Here is a 16,110-nt window from a genome sequence, read left to right on the forward strand (position 1 = left end):
GGGGACCACGAGGGCAACAAGCAGGAGGGGCATGACGTCCGCAGTGATGCCCTCGATGTACGAGAGCATGCGATGGGGCGCACAGACTGCAGCCAGGCCCAGTTCAGGACGTCAGGAGCATCGAGGATGGCCAGTGGCAGCTGCGTACTGCGTTTCCTGCGTATCAGATAAGTGCCAAGACTTTTTGGCCTGAAACTGGGTTGCTTCGACGACGCACAACTACTGGTCCAAGGATAAGGCTGGCTCTCGCTAGTGCGCTAGCTTATCACCGGCCCGACGGGGTGCGCACGGGGTCTTGGCGTTCTGTTCCTGCCATCTGGTCCTTCGCCGGCTGCGATCTGGGCTCGTGCTCCACCAACGTCGACGCACAGCGTTGACGTCTGTGGGGCAAGCACTCAGCGAATACGAACGGTGCACAAGACCTCTGCACATAACGTTTTAAGGGCTGGAGTCCTAAGCATGTCACTCTTTTCCAATCAGCGCGGGGTATTATGGAAGACGAGAGGGCCGAGAGGGCACCAGGTCCACAGGTACGGCGAGGAACCGGGAGGATACGGACGTCGAGCGCGGAGCGGAGAGCGAAGTGGGGCATTGGTTAGCTCTGGGTTCCAGATCTGATCCGCCCGAGTCGCGCTCTTCGTTCTGGCCTTTCTCAGATGCCCAACTTGGCGTAGACTTCTCGCAGCTTGGCCGTGGCTGGGTGAATCGGACGGATGTTACCGCGTTTGACTTCTTTCTTTCCCCTTCCCTTTTCCAGCAAAGACCTCCCGATATCGCGGTCCAGCAGCAGCCCGCGCTCATCCAACGAACAGCAGTTGTGTGGTCGCGTTCGCACTACTGCACTGGAACGACGCCATACCGCGCCTAATTGCACCTCCGCATTCTCGCGCGTTCCCGACCCTTTGGCTGAATTGCAGCAAGAGGCTGCGAACATCCCCCACGACACTAAGGCACGAGGGGCAGCTGAACGCCAAGACAATCAGCACGGGGTACGGGGGTTGCGTGATCCACACCCCTCTTCTGCATCACTCTCCGACTCGGTTGGTCAATCGGAGTAATCCCCAGACGAGCCAATCCTACAAAAGACCCCTGCACACGAGGGAATTCCGGCAGACAGGTCCAATTGAGCAGAGGAAGACGGCTCGCTACCTCTATCGGCCCCCGTTTCGCCCGTCAGTATAGAGCTCCTGATAGATAACGTTATGGTGGCCGAGCGTGCGAAGACATGAGCGAGAGTGCGGGCCCGGCGTTGGTCACCGTATACGGTGCCCACCGAGCCCACATGTCACGGCGAGTACGGCCTTGATCCGACCCACCGCCGGCTTTGCCGAATCCCGAGGTCGCGGAGAGTCGAGATGACTTCGAGGTCCATACTCTCGTATTCGTTACGCAACACTAAATGGCAAGGTTAACTTCTGGACAGAGTGTAGGAAGTCACTTCCGCCCTGTCCATGACGAGCCAGTGCTGCAACTTCTCGGCTCACCTCCTCAAGGATGCAAATGGGAGTAAGGCCGCTCAAGCGCCAATGCGTCCCAACTTAGGCGCCAAAGAGCTAGTCACCCAACTGCTGCTCTGCCCACAGCTAAGGCCCGAACTGAAGCGCTCGACTAGTCACCTGCAGTCTCGACTGGACAAAACCAGGTGGGCCTGGGACCTTGGCCCGGGATGTCCAATTCCGTTCTGTGGAGACGAAGTTCTCCTTGGCAACTTGTCAGGGCGGATGTGTCCGGGACGCGGTCCTCTGATAACAGTGATGCAATGGATCGCACAGATGAAGCCAGGAGCTGCGCCGCCATGCCCGGTTGCCCTGCACATGATAGTCCACAGATTATAAGAAACTTGACATCCCATTATGCGCACATGAATGTTATGACTAATGTTACAAACAACTTCTATCTCTAGCGTTCATTGTCCACTTCTTCACACTTCTTCTGGATTATTCAGACTTTCGTCTCATCGGTGGCCTCTCTCGGCCCAGATCTTGTCATCTGCAGAAATGCGGTTCCGCGAGCACTCATCCATGATGCCATGGGAGCGCATACGAGCCTCCATGTCCTCCAGCTTCTGACCACAGGCACACCACTCCCAGCCAATATCCTCCCGCGCAGCCTCGACGGGGTCGTCGCTAGCTAGCGGGTCGTGGACGTGTGCCTCGTATGTCGGCAAGTTGAGAATGGGCGGGATCATGGAGCAAGAAGGAATCATGGCGGGGCGGCTGACGCGGAGCATCCGGAGTCCGCCGGGGCCGGGGTTCTTGAGTGGCTTGCCCCGGTCGTCCTCGCCGTACACACTGAAGAAGACCTCAAGGAGAAGCTTGTGAGTGACCGTGATGGGGGTGACAACTCCCTCCGGCGTCGTCGGCCGCGCGACATCGTCCTTCGGCAGACGAACGTTCGTGTCAATCGAGAACTTGCCTCCGTCCGGACCGCAGACCTCCTTCCCGCCGGCAGCAGGGCCGCGCCACGCAGCAATGTAGTCCTTGCCTGGATAGATTGTTCCCTGCGGCGGACGGCGGCCACTCTCCTGCAGCGCAAAGTGTCGTGTCGTGATGACTTTCTTCGCTTCCCCGCCAGCGTCGCGCGGCGATACAATCGTGTGCGTCTGCTCGAGAGCGAGGCGAACAGTGAAGATTGTAGCTGTGGGCGGAATTGAGTCGAGGGAGAAGCGGAACTTCATCACAGCACAAACAGTCCAAACATCAGAGCTGAAGCGGGCGTTCCAGATTCCCAGTCCTGGCGCATAGCCGTTGGCACAGTCATCGTACTCCGTCACGCCGCCTTGCGGGTCCGGGTTGTACATGAGCATGATGCTGCGCTTAGTGTGTACGGTGCCGGTGAGCCACTCGGGCTCGCCCTTCGACTCGTACGCCGGCGCCTGCGGAAAGACCTCCTGCCTTGTGATGCTCATGGAGCTGGCCTGCATCTTGTGAATGGGGTCGTCGACCTCGGCGCCGGGCGAGCCGACCGGCGAGGTAGGCGCCGTCGAGATGCCGCTTCGCCCCGTCGCGACCTGGAGTCCGGCGAGCGCTGCCTCGATGGCCATGGGGCCGGCTGCTGCGCTGGTGGCGCTCACGGGCGTGCTGGTACCGGATCGCGGAGGGCTGCCCACTCGGGGCCCAGCAGAGCCGGGGGCAGGGGAGCCAGATCGTGACGGGCGGGATGAGTGTGGAGGCGACGAGCGCTTACCGCCCATGAAGCTGAAGAGGGAGCTGGAGGAGCCCACGCGCGGCGGCGCAGCGGCAGCGTTAGGCAAGCCCTCGAGCTCGGCGTAGAGGTGGTGCGTGATCTTCGCATTGGGGTGCCAGTCGTGCACGGGGTGATTGGCGGGTACGATGATGGAGAACTTGAACCTGGATGTCAGCTACGCACACAAACAACCCAATCCGCAGCATTGATCGCCATTGACGCCCCGAACATGGCGTGACGGTCCAGACTCGAGTCTTGGCGTGGCGTGCTGGCGTGCTTTTGGCTGACCAAGCTCGCACTGGGTGCCAGAGCTTGCCGAAGAATACCGAGCTTGGTGCCTGCCGACCGCGGAACACTCACTTCTGTGACCCACTCGGCAGCCAGAGACCCTCCGAGTTGCCCCCAATCATCTCGACCTTGCGCTCGAAGAGAACGTCCTCGTCGAGCTTCTTGCCGCCAAAATCGGCGATCATGACCGTCTTGAGGCCAACGCGGATTCGTTTAACTCGCCGGGCGTCGCGGAGCTGCACCTCGAGCTCACCGGCGAGCACATGGTCTTCTCTCGGCTTCGCTTCTTCAAACTCTCCAGACGGTTGTTCGGGGACGGGGACGAAGAGGATGCCATAGTTGGGAACGCGGAGCGTGAGTGTCGGGGTGTCGCTGGTGCCGCGGGCGGTGCGGGACGAAGCCGCCTTCGGCTGGCTCAGATAGCGGAGCACCGACATGGGCGTAGACGAAGCGCTGCTAGAGGAAGAGGAGGGCGCGTCGTCGTACTCCGTGAACAGAATCCGGGATGGGTGATGGTCTGGAAGAGGGAGTTTTGACATTCCATGGTGTCCAGGTGTCATGGTTCTTATGCTCGGCCGGTGGATACTGGGATCCACCCACCCCGACCGCGGCCCTGCGTTTGCGCGTGCACTGCGTGCGTGATTCGGCCAAATGCGAGTCTGACTCGTTCGTGATTTCGCTCCTCTCGCCTTTCGCCTCTACGTTGCCCGCTGCGGGCAACTTTCGTTGCAAACAGAAGAGCCGAAGCAGGCGTAGCGATGACGGAACCGGTTCCAAAGATATCCGCTACGTCCGGTATGGATTGGGCGTGCAGAGATCGAGCGGCGAACGGCCCACCCTTCTAGCTTGGCCGCGGCGCGATCCAATGATGCTGGCAATCTGGCCGACGAGCGGTGAGAAATATGTCGGCAAACCTCGCAAAAGCTCGGAATGGAGGGTGACTGCCCGCTGCAGTGGTGGAGCGGCCCGCGTGGATTCTGAGCCTTCTGGGTACGCCGCGGCGGTGCCTGGAAGTTTTGCTCGGTTCTCCCCGCCGTGTTTGGTGGTGCGTCGGACTTCTTCCGTCCGTAGCGTGCGGAAATAGAACAGCGCTGTAAGATGCAGCTCGTCGTGAGGGCGTCTCGGAGAATTGCTGACTGTGGAAACCTCGCAGCGTGGAGAGGTCGGGACGTAAGTTCGGGCGTAACCTGGGTGTTGGTGAGTTGGCCGCGGCCAGTATGTGTTCTGGATCTACGGAATGGAAACGGGAGCACATGTCCACCTGACTGCCTTCTTATACTTCGTTCCTCTGTTTTCGGGACTTCAAGTTGCTCCGCGCATCCACTGCTGTCACTTGCGTGCTCTCGCAGCAGCGAGCAATGGGATTCCGAGGATTTCGGCTAGGTCCGAACTCGCCGCAGAAATCCAGTCCCAAACCAGAATCCGGCATCTTATGCCATGCGAAGCAGTCGAATCCGGGCTCATGGTCGGCCAGGCCGGCCAGGGCGGGCAGGTGCCCGCCAGCCTGACCGTCCACTCTCATTCGCAGGCCGCGTTCTGCATGGCGTGCCGACGTGCCGAGACCGGTTTCGGGCCCAGATGCGGCCTCTGCTTTTCTCTGGTGGCGCGGAACATCCAGCTCCCACAGAACGCGGCCTCCACTGACTACAGATGCATAGCAACGGCCCACCACTTGGCACGGCAACATGCCAAGCAACGAATCGTGTATTCCCGTCGTCGGGCACTGCGTATATTGATATACGAACGGCGCCTCCTGGGCATGGAGGCCTGGTTCTGGGCCTTGGAGGCCCGCGAGCGTAAGCCACAGAGTTGCGCTATGCAGGCACAACATGTGAACACGCGCAAGGGCCCGTGCACGCCTTCGCGCCGATGCCGCGGGGGCGCATGTCTCCGCCAAAGGCAAGTGTCGACTCAAAATGCCCACCTCAGCTCTCACAACGTCATACGCATTGCGGCATTCCCTCGCAACAAACACAGGTTCCAGCCTTGAGGTCAGAAGCTCTGCTCAGTCGTCTTTGCATCTGTTTCTACCGAGCATTCGCCTCGTAGACACCAGTAAACAGACGCGGAGCCGGAGCGCACAACGATGGAACAGTTGCCCAGGCACGGACGCCCTCGAGGCTTACGTCAGCCAGTGACAAACATCAAGGCGAGATGGCCGAGCGGTCTAAGGCGCTGTGTTAAGGTGAATCATCAGTTCTCCTCCGCAGTCTTCGGACGTGGGTTCGAATCCCACTCTCGTCAAGCGAGTAGTAACATACTCCCTTACGCCTATCTTTTGCCGTTCGAACGAGTGGTTAGAGTGAGAGGGAGGAGATGGGGGGTGTGCTGAGTGTGTCGTGATAAACAGAGTTACGGCTGCGTCTAGTTACCAGATATTGGAAGGCTAGCTGCTCGATGCCACAAAAGTTGATGCTCAAGATGCAATGCAGATAGTGATACACTAGAAGATACAGTCTATGCGGGGTCCTCCATGACGAGCCCATTCTTCCTAAGCCAAGCGACGAAGCGTTTCCAGACCCTCGTGCCGTCAATAGGGATGCCCTTCTTCTCAAGAGCTGTGGCGGAAGGTACACCATTGCTGAGCGTGCGAAGTGAGCCGAGCATGATGAGTGCGCGCTTCGCACGTGTCAGACCGACATTCAGTCGCCTCCAATCACCCAGGAATCCGAGGAAGCCGCCCGTATTGCTGCGCACCGTGCTGAAGATGATGACAGACTTCTCTCGACCTTCGAAGCCGTCCACGGTCCGAATCTCAATGTCCTCGATCTCGCGTGCACGCTCTGGTCCAAGCCACTGCCGGAACGCGCGCTGGCGTCGCTCATCAATCGTGAGGAACTCAGTAATAAGGCGGATCTGCGCACTGTACGGTGCGATCACACCAATATCGGCCCCCTTCAGGTCGGGGTTTGAGGCTAGCAGGTCAGCAACGATGTCGCATACTCGTCCAGCCTCATGGTGGTTCGCGATGGAGCGGTTCTGCGGCGACTCCGGAAAATCGTGGTTCAGGAAGGTCAACGACTTGGAGCTGTCGCCGTCCGGCAATAGGAACGCAGTCGTCGGCGGATGCAGAACAGGGTCGACTTGACCGTCCACCACAGTTCCGTCCCTCAGTTGGCCGTTGTAGAAAGCCTCGCTGGAGAAGGCCGCAATGGACGGGTGCATGCGGTACTGCGTGTCGAGCATGATGGAGGGCACGGCTGTGGTTAGCTCACGAAACACAGCTCGTTAGCTTACCTTGCTCATGAATGAGGCGCTCAAAAAGACTGGTGCCCAAACCACCTTGCTGCGCCGCTTCTGAGACGATGACAGGTGGAAGCTGCTTGTGGTCACCGATGATGGCGACTTGGGCACTTCCCTTGGTGAGTGGGACAATCGAGAGGGGTTCAGTGGCCATGCTTGCCTCGTCGAGGAAGACAAAGGGAAAGTCGATGACCTCGAGCACGCGAGAGGTGGCTGAGAGACAGGTAGTGCACACGACGTCAGCTTCGTGCAGTACTTCAGCCTGTAGCAGCCTTTTCAGGAGGTAGATTCGCCCGTTAAGCTTGCCGATCTCCTTTTGTTTTGCTTCCCGCTGTGGGCCGGCCAGATTCTCGCTGAGCTCGGCCTGCAGCGACTCCTTCGAGTTGCGCGCCCGGTTCAGAACGGGGTAGGCGGGGTGCTGTTCGATTCGCGCCTCGAGTGTATGGGCTTCAACGCGGGGTGACACACGATCTGGCGATCCGAAGCGCACCGCGTTTACACCTTGCGTCTTGAGACCCTCAACGAGGTTGTCGACAGCCACGTTTGTGTGCGCGCACACCAGGACGGGATGTGGGATCTGCCAGTGCTGCTTCAGCAACTTGATTGTCTCGACGATGACTCGCGTCTTCCCCGTTCCCGGAGGCTAGCGTTAGCTTCAAATCCCATTATCGTCGAAGCTTACTCCTTGAACCAGGCTGAGACGCTCGCTGAGCATCATTGCAATAGCACGCGTTTGACTGGGATTCAGCGGGACACGTGGGTCCCCCTCAATAGCGATCGGAACCGTTCCCTCCGGCACGCGGTAGCGGCGAGCCCACGAATCAATGAGCTTGTTCGCACTGAGAATACCTCGAGGCGAGTAGTCGTCATGATCAATGCCAGTTGAAGCCTCCATGTCCTCAGGCTTCATGTCTGCAACCTGGGCGGCAATCTCGTCAAGCTTCCCCGAACCCGGTGCTGGCAGCGGCTCGTAGTGTGACTGAAACCGGCGAAGGATGAGATCGCGTAAGCCAGTACCGACGAGAATCTCCTGTGGTCGCTGGCGTCTCATGGTCACCGCCAGTGCCTCGTCCTCGGGATCCTGATCACTAGGGGCAGCAGGCAACGACTGCTGATCCTGTAGCACCGGGTCCAAGTTCAGGCGGTCGATGGCCTCGCGCTGTTTCTGTATCGCAAAGTCGCTGACGCCGAGGTCGATCCTGGTTGTTAGCTCGCCGAATTGTACGCTCCAGCTGCTTCAGCAAATACACACCTCCATGAGCCCAGTTCGACATCATTTGGCAGCTCGGGAAACAGAACCCTGACGACGCCACGGCTGATGGTGAAGACGCTCCCTTTCACCCGCTCGCCCTCGATCTCAAAAGCGTCCTGACAAGGGTGTGTTCGGCTCAGGATGACGGTCGCGCCAGGCTCGAACTGGCTCGGTGGCAGAGGTTTTGTCCCGTCGCTTCCCCATCGAGAGAAGGACACAACCACGCCGTGAACCTTGTACCGAGGTTGCCACTCCGTCGAGCCAGCGAGGCCATTGATCATGAACCCCTCGGAGCGCAACTGGTGGTCGGACCAGGACGCCAGTCGGTTCTCGAGCTGCGTCTCGGCTTCAGCTTGTTCAGCCAGTAATAGGGGGACGAAGCTGGGGGTCAGCTCTTTTCGCGTGCGACAGCATAGCTGACGCGATCGGTTGAGTCAACCACACTCACTGGTCCGAGTACCGCCTGAGCTCTGCCCATCCGCCCTCCGTTTCGTTCATCTTCGTCATTTTCGGCATGACACGCGGCGTCTCGGGATACCACCACTTCTGCCAGGTGGGTAGTCCATGCGTGTCGAACTTCGGCCGGCGACGGTCACGCCAGTCAAACCGGCTCGGACCGTCTATCGGAGGAGGGTCAAATGGCGACGTTGACTCGAGGGTCCGTGTCCGCCGGCGCGGCTTCTTCATGGCATCTTCATACGTCGGATGCTCCTCTGAGGGAGCTGGAGGAAGATGGTCGTCAAAAGACCGCGGGTGTGTGCCTTCCTCGGGTGCGTGGTCGAAGAACGCGTCCGCGAGCTCGGTATCGTCTGATCCGTCGACGACCAATGCGGCCGCAGCTGCATCAGAGTGAATCGAGGCAGTGAGGGAAGGAGAGTGTGATGATGGATGGTGTGGTGGTCGCTGGGGATAGGTGGCGATCACGTCGTACTCTGGCGGGGTCGCGACGGCTGCTGCGAAGGAGCGCGACGAGTCGCTCGTGTGGATGACTCGTCGGCGAGCGGGGTCATAGTAGCTGAACCCAGGGCGGCATAGCCGCGCTGGATTTAGCCTGGGTGCTCGGAGCAGGGTGGATGGCGCTGCGTGGTGCAGCGACTTGTCGTGTGTCGGTTCGCGATGTCGATGAAGGAATGTCAAGTTGATTTGTTTACAGACGCGTCGCCATGTGCGCCGTTTCACAGCTTCCTGCCGTTGGCCACTGGCCGCTGCCGTCATTTTTCATTTACGCCTGCGCCCGTAATGTCCACCGTCCAGTGGCGGTGGCGGATTCTGACCACTTGAATGCAACTACTACCTGTCAACAGATAGTCAAAGTCTGCATGGAATGCACACGCCTTTTAGAGGCGCATCTACGGTTGGTATCTAGGTTTTAATCTTACAAAGTCCATCGTCATCGCTTCTCGTCGATGCCGGGGATAGCCTCAAGCTTGCCGACCTCGTCGCCGGCATTCTTTTCGTTCGAAGATCCATCACGGTGGTAGTCCTCGAGCACAAAGTCCATCTTGCCATTGTCACGGTCCGGGCTCGTCAACCGCGCATACTCGAGGTACAAGCGGAACATGTAGACTTGCAGATCCTCGTAACGTAGTGTCTTCTCAGCCCAGCATTGTCCGTTGAGCGCGATGCGGCGCGCGACCTCATCGTGCCCTCCCTTGCCGTCCATCGAGCCGCGGAAGAAGGACATGATCGAGTACAGGTCCGAGTAGTCGACCTTGGTCGGGACGTACGCATACCACTCTGGCAGGATGTGGGAGAACCACTCGGGGAACACGGTCGATTTGATGACGACGTTGAAGGCTAACATGAGGCGCGGGAATCTTGACGACCAGGCGTTTCCGTCGACCTGCTTGTCAGTTATTGCCTACCAAATGGCTAACTCACGTCGAGAATGTACTTGAACTCATTGGCCTTGTCCTTGCCCTCGAGCGGAGCAAAGTCAATCTCGGCCGCCATCTCGTCGCAGGTGCCGTCGTTTCCATCGCATTGCCAGGGGCCACCAACGAGCTTAGCATCAGTGTAGAACTGGCCCAGCTTGTTCTTGGGACGGTTGACCATCCGGGCTGCGCCGCTGGCATCCTTTGGTTCCATGATCGTCATGGGCTCAGAGCTTTTGCTGTTTGCCAACCAGTGAAGACGCTCGCGCTGCGAGTGCCTCCACTTGGAGCTCGCGCCCTTGTTGTGCTCCATTCCGGTCGCGCGTCCACGCCAGTACACCTTGCCTTTCTTGTCGTTCCACTTGGGGTCGTAGCCAACATCGTGGCGTCCAGCCCTGAAGAAGGGGGTGACAAGGATGTCCCCGTTCAGAGCAGTCTTCGACAGGGCGAAGATGGGGTAGAGAGTGTTGTGCGGCTGAGGGTGACTGTCCTTGTTGTGCACCTCCAAGAACATGCCGTGCTTCTCCATGATCGAGGGGTGGGTGCACGGGTCCATTGCCGGGAGGTGGTCGTGGATGAAAGTGCCGGGGCCGTGGGTCTCGACCTCACCGCGGTGCAAGGGCGAGTCCTCTCCGCACATCTTCTTCCAGTCGCGCTCGAGGTGGTCAACGTCGTGCGCAAACTTGACGGGCCGTTGGGCAAGAGCAGCGTCGACGAGCTCCTTCTGTGGGCCAGCCTCGAGCTGGATAGAGGGCTGGTCGTGGATCGTAAAGGTCGCTCGGAAGTCGTGGAGAAGGTGCAAGAACGGCTCCATGATATTGACCTGGTCATCTGCTCGTGGACGAGAGCTAGACCACATATCCCTGGCATAGTCGTCGTTCCACTGGATCTCCGCCTTGCCGTCCTTGACAATGATGGTGTACGTCTCCACAATCTTCTCCGCTTCCTTCGTGCGCTCGGCCAGCGTCTCCTTCGGAAGTCCGTAATACGGCAGAAGCGACTCCATGATCCTGAAAGGTGGTCAGTGATGGCCCGTGCAACGCTTTATCGCGGTCCAGACCGGTGCCTTGGTGTGCCAGATCTCTACGCCACTCCGAAGTCCCGAATCACAGGACTTAAAAAGTCTGAGTGATGGCCCCAAGACGACGAAGTTGACGACCGGCCCCGAAATAACTCACGAGTCAAACTCATCGATGAGCAGCGTGTTCTGGGAGTGGGCGAACAGCCACCACTGGTCGAAGCCCTTGGGCGGTGGTCGCTGCCACTTCTCCTCGTACTTGCGGACGGCCTCCTCGAGCGTCTTGCTCTGGGAGTTCATCATGTTGTTCCACTTCTCCTCTCCATCGCGCAGCAGCCGGAGAATCGGGTTTGCCTTGATGTCCGCGGGAACTTCGCTGGTGTGGTTCTTCAGACGGACATTGCCGGGGGACACGAGATCGAGCTCGATCGTGTCGGCAAGCGCCTTCTCCTCATCCGTAAGCGCATCGAACGGAGAGAGGAAGAGGCAGTTGCCATTCGCATCCCACTCTGGCGGTGGGCGCGACTTGGAGTTGCTGAGGATGGGCGGCATCCACTTGTCCGGGGACTGGTAGGATGAGTCGGCGTAGCCGCCGCGGCCCGGAGCGATAACGGGCGGAAGTGTGTGCGGGGCAAAGTTGAACAAGACGAGGAAGACGGCCATGATCGTGCCCAGCACGTAGAGCATACGTCGGGATGGCCGCGCCCAGGCGGCCCAGGGGAAGGAGAAAGTGACGGCCATGACTGCAGCAAAGAGCTACACGGCTAAGGGCGGGCTAGCCTATGTGCTGCGCGAAATTCGGTGGTCGTAAGCCGTGATCTGTGCGGTGCCGGTGGCGCTGTGTGTGTGTGCGTGCAGGCGGCAGGTCGACGAGGAAATGGTGAGATACGAGCTGCGAAGATACAAGTGGCGACTGCGTGTCGGTGTGGGATGCGGAGGAAGGTGAAGGATAAGCAGTCGCACGCTGCGTGTGGGTGGGACGAAACGATTTAGGTTGGGTGAGGGTGTGTAGTCCTGGGGCGTGTGTCGCAACAGAGTCGCAGTCAGGACGCAGGCACGTACGCGCAGTGCCCGCTTGTTCGGTTGGGCCGGTGCACTACGCACTAGGAACGCTCAGCTAGCGTTGAACGCTGCTGTACCTGGCCAGTCGCTCGGCTGCGTGTCACGAGTGGGATGCTTGCAGCGCAAACTACCGGATGCCGACTATGATATGCAGCTTGCGGACGCCTGATGGGTAAAGGTGGTGAGTATAGTACCGATGCAGAAAAGGGGGTTGCACAGCTTGAGGTGCACAAAGTGTCTGTTTGCAGGCTGCTTGCGGAACGTATTCGAATGTCGGGTGGAGGGCGGAATCTGGAACCCCAGGTGCAGCCCGCCCACGGATGCGCTCCTAGCGTGCCAGCGCAGGACAATGGCGAGCGCCGCAGGCGTGGCGCATCTGGAGGAGAAAGGACCGCTCCCCCGTTCCAATTGGAGCCCTCAGTGTACCAGTGTGCTGAATGCTGAGGGGCCTTGGGGCAGCGAAGCAACAGGCAACGGAGCAGTGGTCGCGCGCATCGGTGCATCGGCGTCTCGGACCTGCACAACGCCGCGCAGAACAGCCGCGGGTCACACGTTCGATCAGCGGATCAGCGGGCAGCGCCGCGTGTGTGGCCTGCGTGTCAGACGCGTCGCAGAGGAATTAGGACGCCGCTTCTAATTGGCATAGGGCTGGGGTTGAAACGCTCCTACTTCCTTTAGACCTGCACACCGCCCTGCGACGGATCTTGGCGCCTGTGTCTGTTCGTGATTCGCCCGAGAAAGACGGGAAGCCGGCTTGCTCGCCGAGGACAGCGAAGCCGTACATATAACACAGCCAGTACTTTCCGCGATAGAAGTTCTCATATCCGAGAGCAATGTCATTCAGCACTGTCGATCCTTACACATGGCTGAGGAAATCCTAAAATCGCCGAGGCACACGTGAATGGGGGCTGTCGTTACCCGCTGCGCATCAATTATAGATAGATGCTCCGCCGCTATGCACGGCCCTCCCTTCAGCGTGCTTGGACCAAGATGTGGCATCACGTGATTGCAGCATATAGGCGCGGGTGGCTTTCGAGCGCCTTCCAACCGGGATATAGCGGCGGGCCTAGCGCCTCCACCTTCCTGGCGATCGTCACAATCGACTTCTGGCGCCCAACTCTGGCAGATCAACAACACATTATCAATCCCTCACTCTTCTGGCCATCATGCCGTCGCTTCGATTCTGTGGCGAGTGGTGAGTACAGGCTGACTCCCTGCCTCTTCCCCTTCTTCAACCTCTCAACCATTGCCGCTGTCGTACCATAGGGGTTGAGTTTAGCTGACATTACAGCAACAACCTGTTGTACCCTCGAGTAAGCTCGGTGGCAACAACATCTCACTAACATTTAGTCGGACAACAATTCGAAGGTGCTTCTCTATCAGTGCCGTAACTGCAACTACGCCGAGAACGCGACGCACGACCCGCACTCAGCGCCGTGCGTGTACAAGAATGACCTGTTGACTGTTGCGAGGTGAGTCGCCCTTCCTCCCGCTGCTCGGCCTCTGTTCCCTCATTTTTTCAGGCGCCTCGATGGGCGTGGAAGGAGCTGCGCCTCCGGTTTCATTAGCTAACATACAGGGAACAGCCTGGCGAGACGAAGGATCTCGAGACGGATCCGACGCTGCAGCGTTCGCCGATCCAGTGCTCACACTGTGGGCAACACGGCGCCGTGTTCTACCAGGACCAGGCGAAGCGTCAGACGACCAACATGACGCTCTTCTACTACTGCGTGCACTGCAAGCATCTCTTCCGCGACCCGAAGGTCAAGACACGATGATCGAGCGAGCTGTCTCGACGTGCGGGGTGGATGGCTGGGTGGTCGAATCCCAGATGTCCTTTACGTCTCACTGATCCAGTGAGACGATCCTATGCGGTCATGGCCAGATTCATGGGATGATCCAGCAAGGACCAGCAGTGTGGATGATCATGTCCCAGAGTTCGGTTTCAGTCTCCAGAAGGTAGATGGGGTAGACGAGTGACGTAGAGCAGGCAGTGTTCCCGGCATATGCATTGTATTTGTATAGTAACAATCAGCGAGTGCGGCGTGAGTGTCATTCTGCGTCTACGACAGATGCATAGGGAATAAAAATGAACGTTGGGTTCAGAGACGTTGGCAAAAGGTGAAAAGATTAAACTAAAGACCGGGGTGTCACTCTAAACGACTTGTTTCTAACTTGCGCCTTCCTGCGCCCCTTGCTACCACTAACAGACTACTTCTCCATAAACTTGGTGTCGAGCCTCGTCTCGTCCAGCTCATGAACCGAGGGTCCGCGGCGGACCTCTCTCCTCTTCTCCGTCGCATTGACGGCGACGGGGACAGCAACGCGCTGCTGCTGGGGCTCAGCGAATGCCTCGCGCATCTTGTCCGTCGCGATGCGCTTGACCTCTCCCGTGACAGTGCGTGCGATCTGGAAGAGGGGGCCGGCCAGTCCAAGCTGCAGGACAATATACGCCGACGCGGCAGCCACGAGCAGCATGGCAAAGTACAGCGGGTTGAAGAGGACGGCCATCGCCTCGTTCCACCCGAGCACGACGAGCGCGCCGTACATCCACAACGGCACCTGGGAGATGCTCGAGACCATGCTCCGCTTCGCCTCGACGTAGGCTGCGTCCGCGTCGCGCTTGAAGCGCGCCTCGAGGCCGCGTAGCCGCGTCGGGCTCACTAGCGTCCATGCCGTCGCGGGGTCGAACGCCTCGGGGTCCATGTCCACGTCCAGCGCGTCCGGCTCCGGAAGCTCAGGCAGCTTCTCCTCCACCGGGCTCACGGTCGCATACAGCGGGAGCAGGGCGAGGGTCTCCTCGCGCGCCTTCTTGAAGGCGCCGTCCAGGTCGTCCTCGGGCTTCCACACGCGCGGCACGCCAGCGTCGTCGTACCGGAACCGGTCCTCGAAGCTGCCCCTCAGCGTCGAGAGCACGACCGTGTCGGCAGTCTGCTCCTCGAGCTTCTTGCGCAGCGCGAGCCACGCGCGGCTGTGTAGGGTGGAGAGCGCGGCGCGGTTCTCGTCCTCGGTGCAGTTGTAGCTCGCCGCCTTGGCTCGATACGCCTTCTCTCCGCTTGCGGTCGCCGTCTTGTACGACGACAGAACCGTGTCCCACATCTCCTTGTTGGGCTTACTGAGCGCGAGCTCGACGGGCTCGGCAAGCTGCCGCTTCACCGTGCGCTCGATGCCGTTCACCATCTTCTTCGTCTCGTCCGCGCGGCTTCGGTCCGCGATCGTCTGCAGGTCTTCGTCCAGGCTGTCGAGCTCGGTCGTGTAGTCCCACTCGCTGCCCTCGAGAGTCGCCTCCTTCGCCGTCTCGACAAAGGTCTCGCGAGCCTCACGCGTGCACCGTGACACCACCTCGGCAAAATCGTAGCTCGGCGCCTTGAGCGAGGTCGCGATGCCCTCCGCAAATTGCGTCGTCGCCTGCTTCCGCGCATTCTTCAGCTGGTTCAGGTACATTGGCAGAAGCACCGCGTGCAGCGTGTTCAACAGGTCGAGGCGCTTGCGCTGGTACACGCCAGAGTGGTAGCGCGACGCGGCGGCGTCAAAGTTGGTCGCGGCTACCTTGAGCCAGTCGCCCATCGAGGCGCCGAGGCCGAGAACGACCGAGCCAGCCTCGAGCGGCTTGCGCAGCGCCTTTGCACTCGAGTTGAACAGCTCAATGACGCCAGTCGCAATCTCGTCGCATCGGAACTGAGCGAGCAGCTCCTGCTGTGTCGGCAGGTCCAGATCCTTGTTCTCAAGCACCTGCTGCCAGATACCGTCCATGTAGAACGGCACGCCGTCGGCAGGAATGCGCTTGTGGTACGCAGGTTGGAACACATAGTCCTTCCGGGTGCGGTCGGTGAAACGATTGCGAAGCTCGATCACGGACTCTTCGAACTTTTCGGGCAGAAGAATCTTGTGCGGAAGCGCGGCAAAGTCCAGGTCAAAGTAGTCGGTCAGCTTGGTGTCGGCAAGATGAGGAGGCTTCGACAGACCAGCCCAGATCTTCTCCATGTCCGCCGTCAGCGTCGCCGTCAAGTTCGACAGCGGGGTGGCGCCGACGTGGTCGCGGATGACGAAAAGGATCAACGTCTTGTCCTTGGAGCGGCCCTTGTCAGCGTCGCCCCCGAAAAGGCCAAGATTGACCTCGAACACGGTCTTCAGGAGGCCCATGTTGGCTCCCTGGTACAAGCCAATCTGGTGCTCCCTGACGTCAG

The 16,110-nt window shown here is 59.5% G+C and overlaps 4 protein-coding genes and 1 non-coding gene across 5 annotated transcripts; 1 reads left to right on the forward strand and 4 right to left on the reverse strand.

Annotated features, from left to right (window-relative positions):
• Positions 1–1,954: 1,954 nt before the first annotated feature.
• A1Q1_05670 (uncharacterized protein) lies at positions 1,955–4,013 on the reverse strand (the record flags this gene model as incomplete). The annotated part of the gene is made up of 2 exons (XM_014320879.1): positions 1,955–3,350; positions 3,547–4,013. The coding sequence occupies 2 exons, from the start codon at positions 4,011–4,013 to the stop codon at positions 1,955–1,957; spliced, it is 1,863 nt and encodes a 620-aa protein (XP_014176354.1).
• A 1,609-nt stretch (positions 4,014–5,622) lies between these two features.
• A1Q1_t428 lies at positions 5,623–5,718 on the forward strand. Its single transcript has one exon. It is a non-coding gene; the product is annotated as a tRNA-Leu (tRNA).
• A 213-nt stretch (positions 5,719–5,931) lies between these two features.
• On the reverse strand, positions 5,932–9,184 carry A1Q1_05671 (uncharacterized protein; the record flags this gene model as incomplete). The annotated part of the gene is made up of 5 exons (XM_014320880.1): positions 5,932–6,674; positions 6,712–7,360; positions 7,400–7,916; positions 7,970–8,350; positions 8,418–9,184. The coding sequence occupies 5 exons, from the start codon at positions 9,182–9,184 to the stop codon at positions 5,932–5,934; spliced, it is 3,057 nt and encodes a 1,018-aa protein (XP_014176355.1).
• A 175-nt stretch (positions 9,185–9,359) lies between these two features.
• A1Q1_05672 (CAP1-related protein) lies at positions 9,360–11,602 on the reverse strand (the record flags this gene model as incomplete). The annotated part of the gene is made up of 3 exons (XM_014320881.1): positions 9,360–9,812; positions 9,851–10,853; positions 11,022–11,602. The coding sequence occupies 3 exons, from the start codon at positions 11,600–11,602 to the stop codon at positions 9,360–9,362; spliced, it is 2,037 nt and encodes a 678-aa protein (XP_014176356.1).
• A 2,532-nt stretch (positions 11,603–14,134) lies between these two features.
• Positions 14,135–16,066, reverse strand: A1Q1_05673 (membrane organization and biogenesis-related protein; the record flags this gene model as incomplete). Its single annotated transcript, XM_014320882.1, has 1 exon — positions 14,135–16,066. One exon carries the CDS (start codon positions 16,064–16,066, stop codon positions 14,135–14,137), a length of 1,932 nt encoding a protein of 643 aa, XP_014176357.1.
• Positions 16,067–16,110: the final 44 nt, after the last annotated feature.

The sequence above is a fragment of the Trichosporon asahii genome (assembly GCF_000293215.1).
Source record: "Trichosporon asahii var. asahii CBS 2479 unplaced genomic scaffold scaffold00075, whole genome shotgun sequence".
NCBI classification, from domain to species: domain Eukaryota; kingdom Fungi; phylum Basidiomycota; class Tremellomycetes; order Trichosporonales; family Trichosporonaceae; genus Trichosporon; species Trichosporon asahii.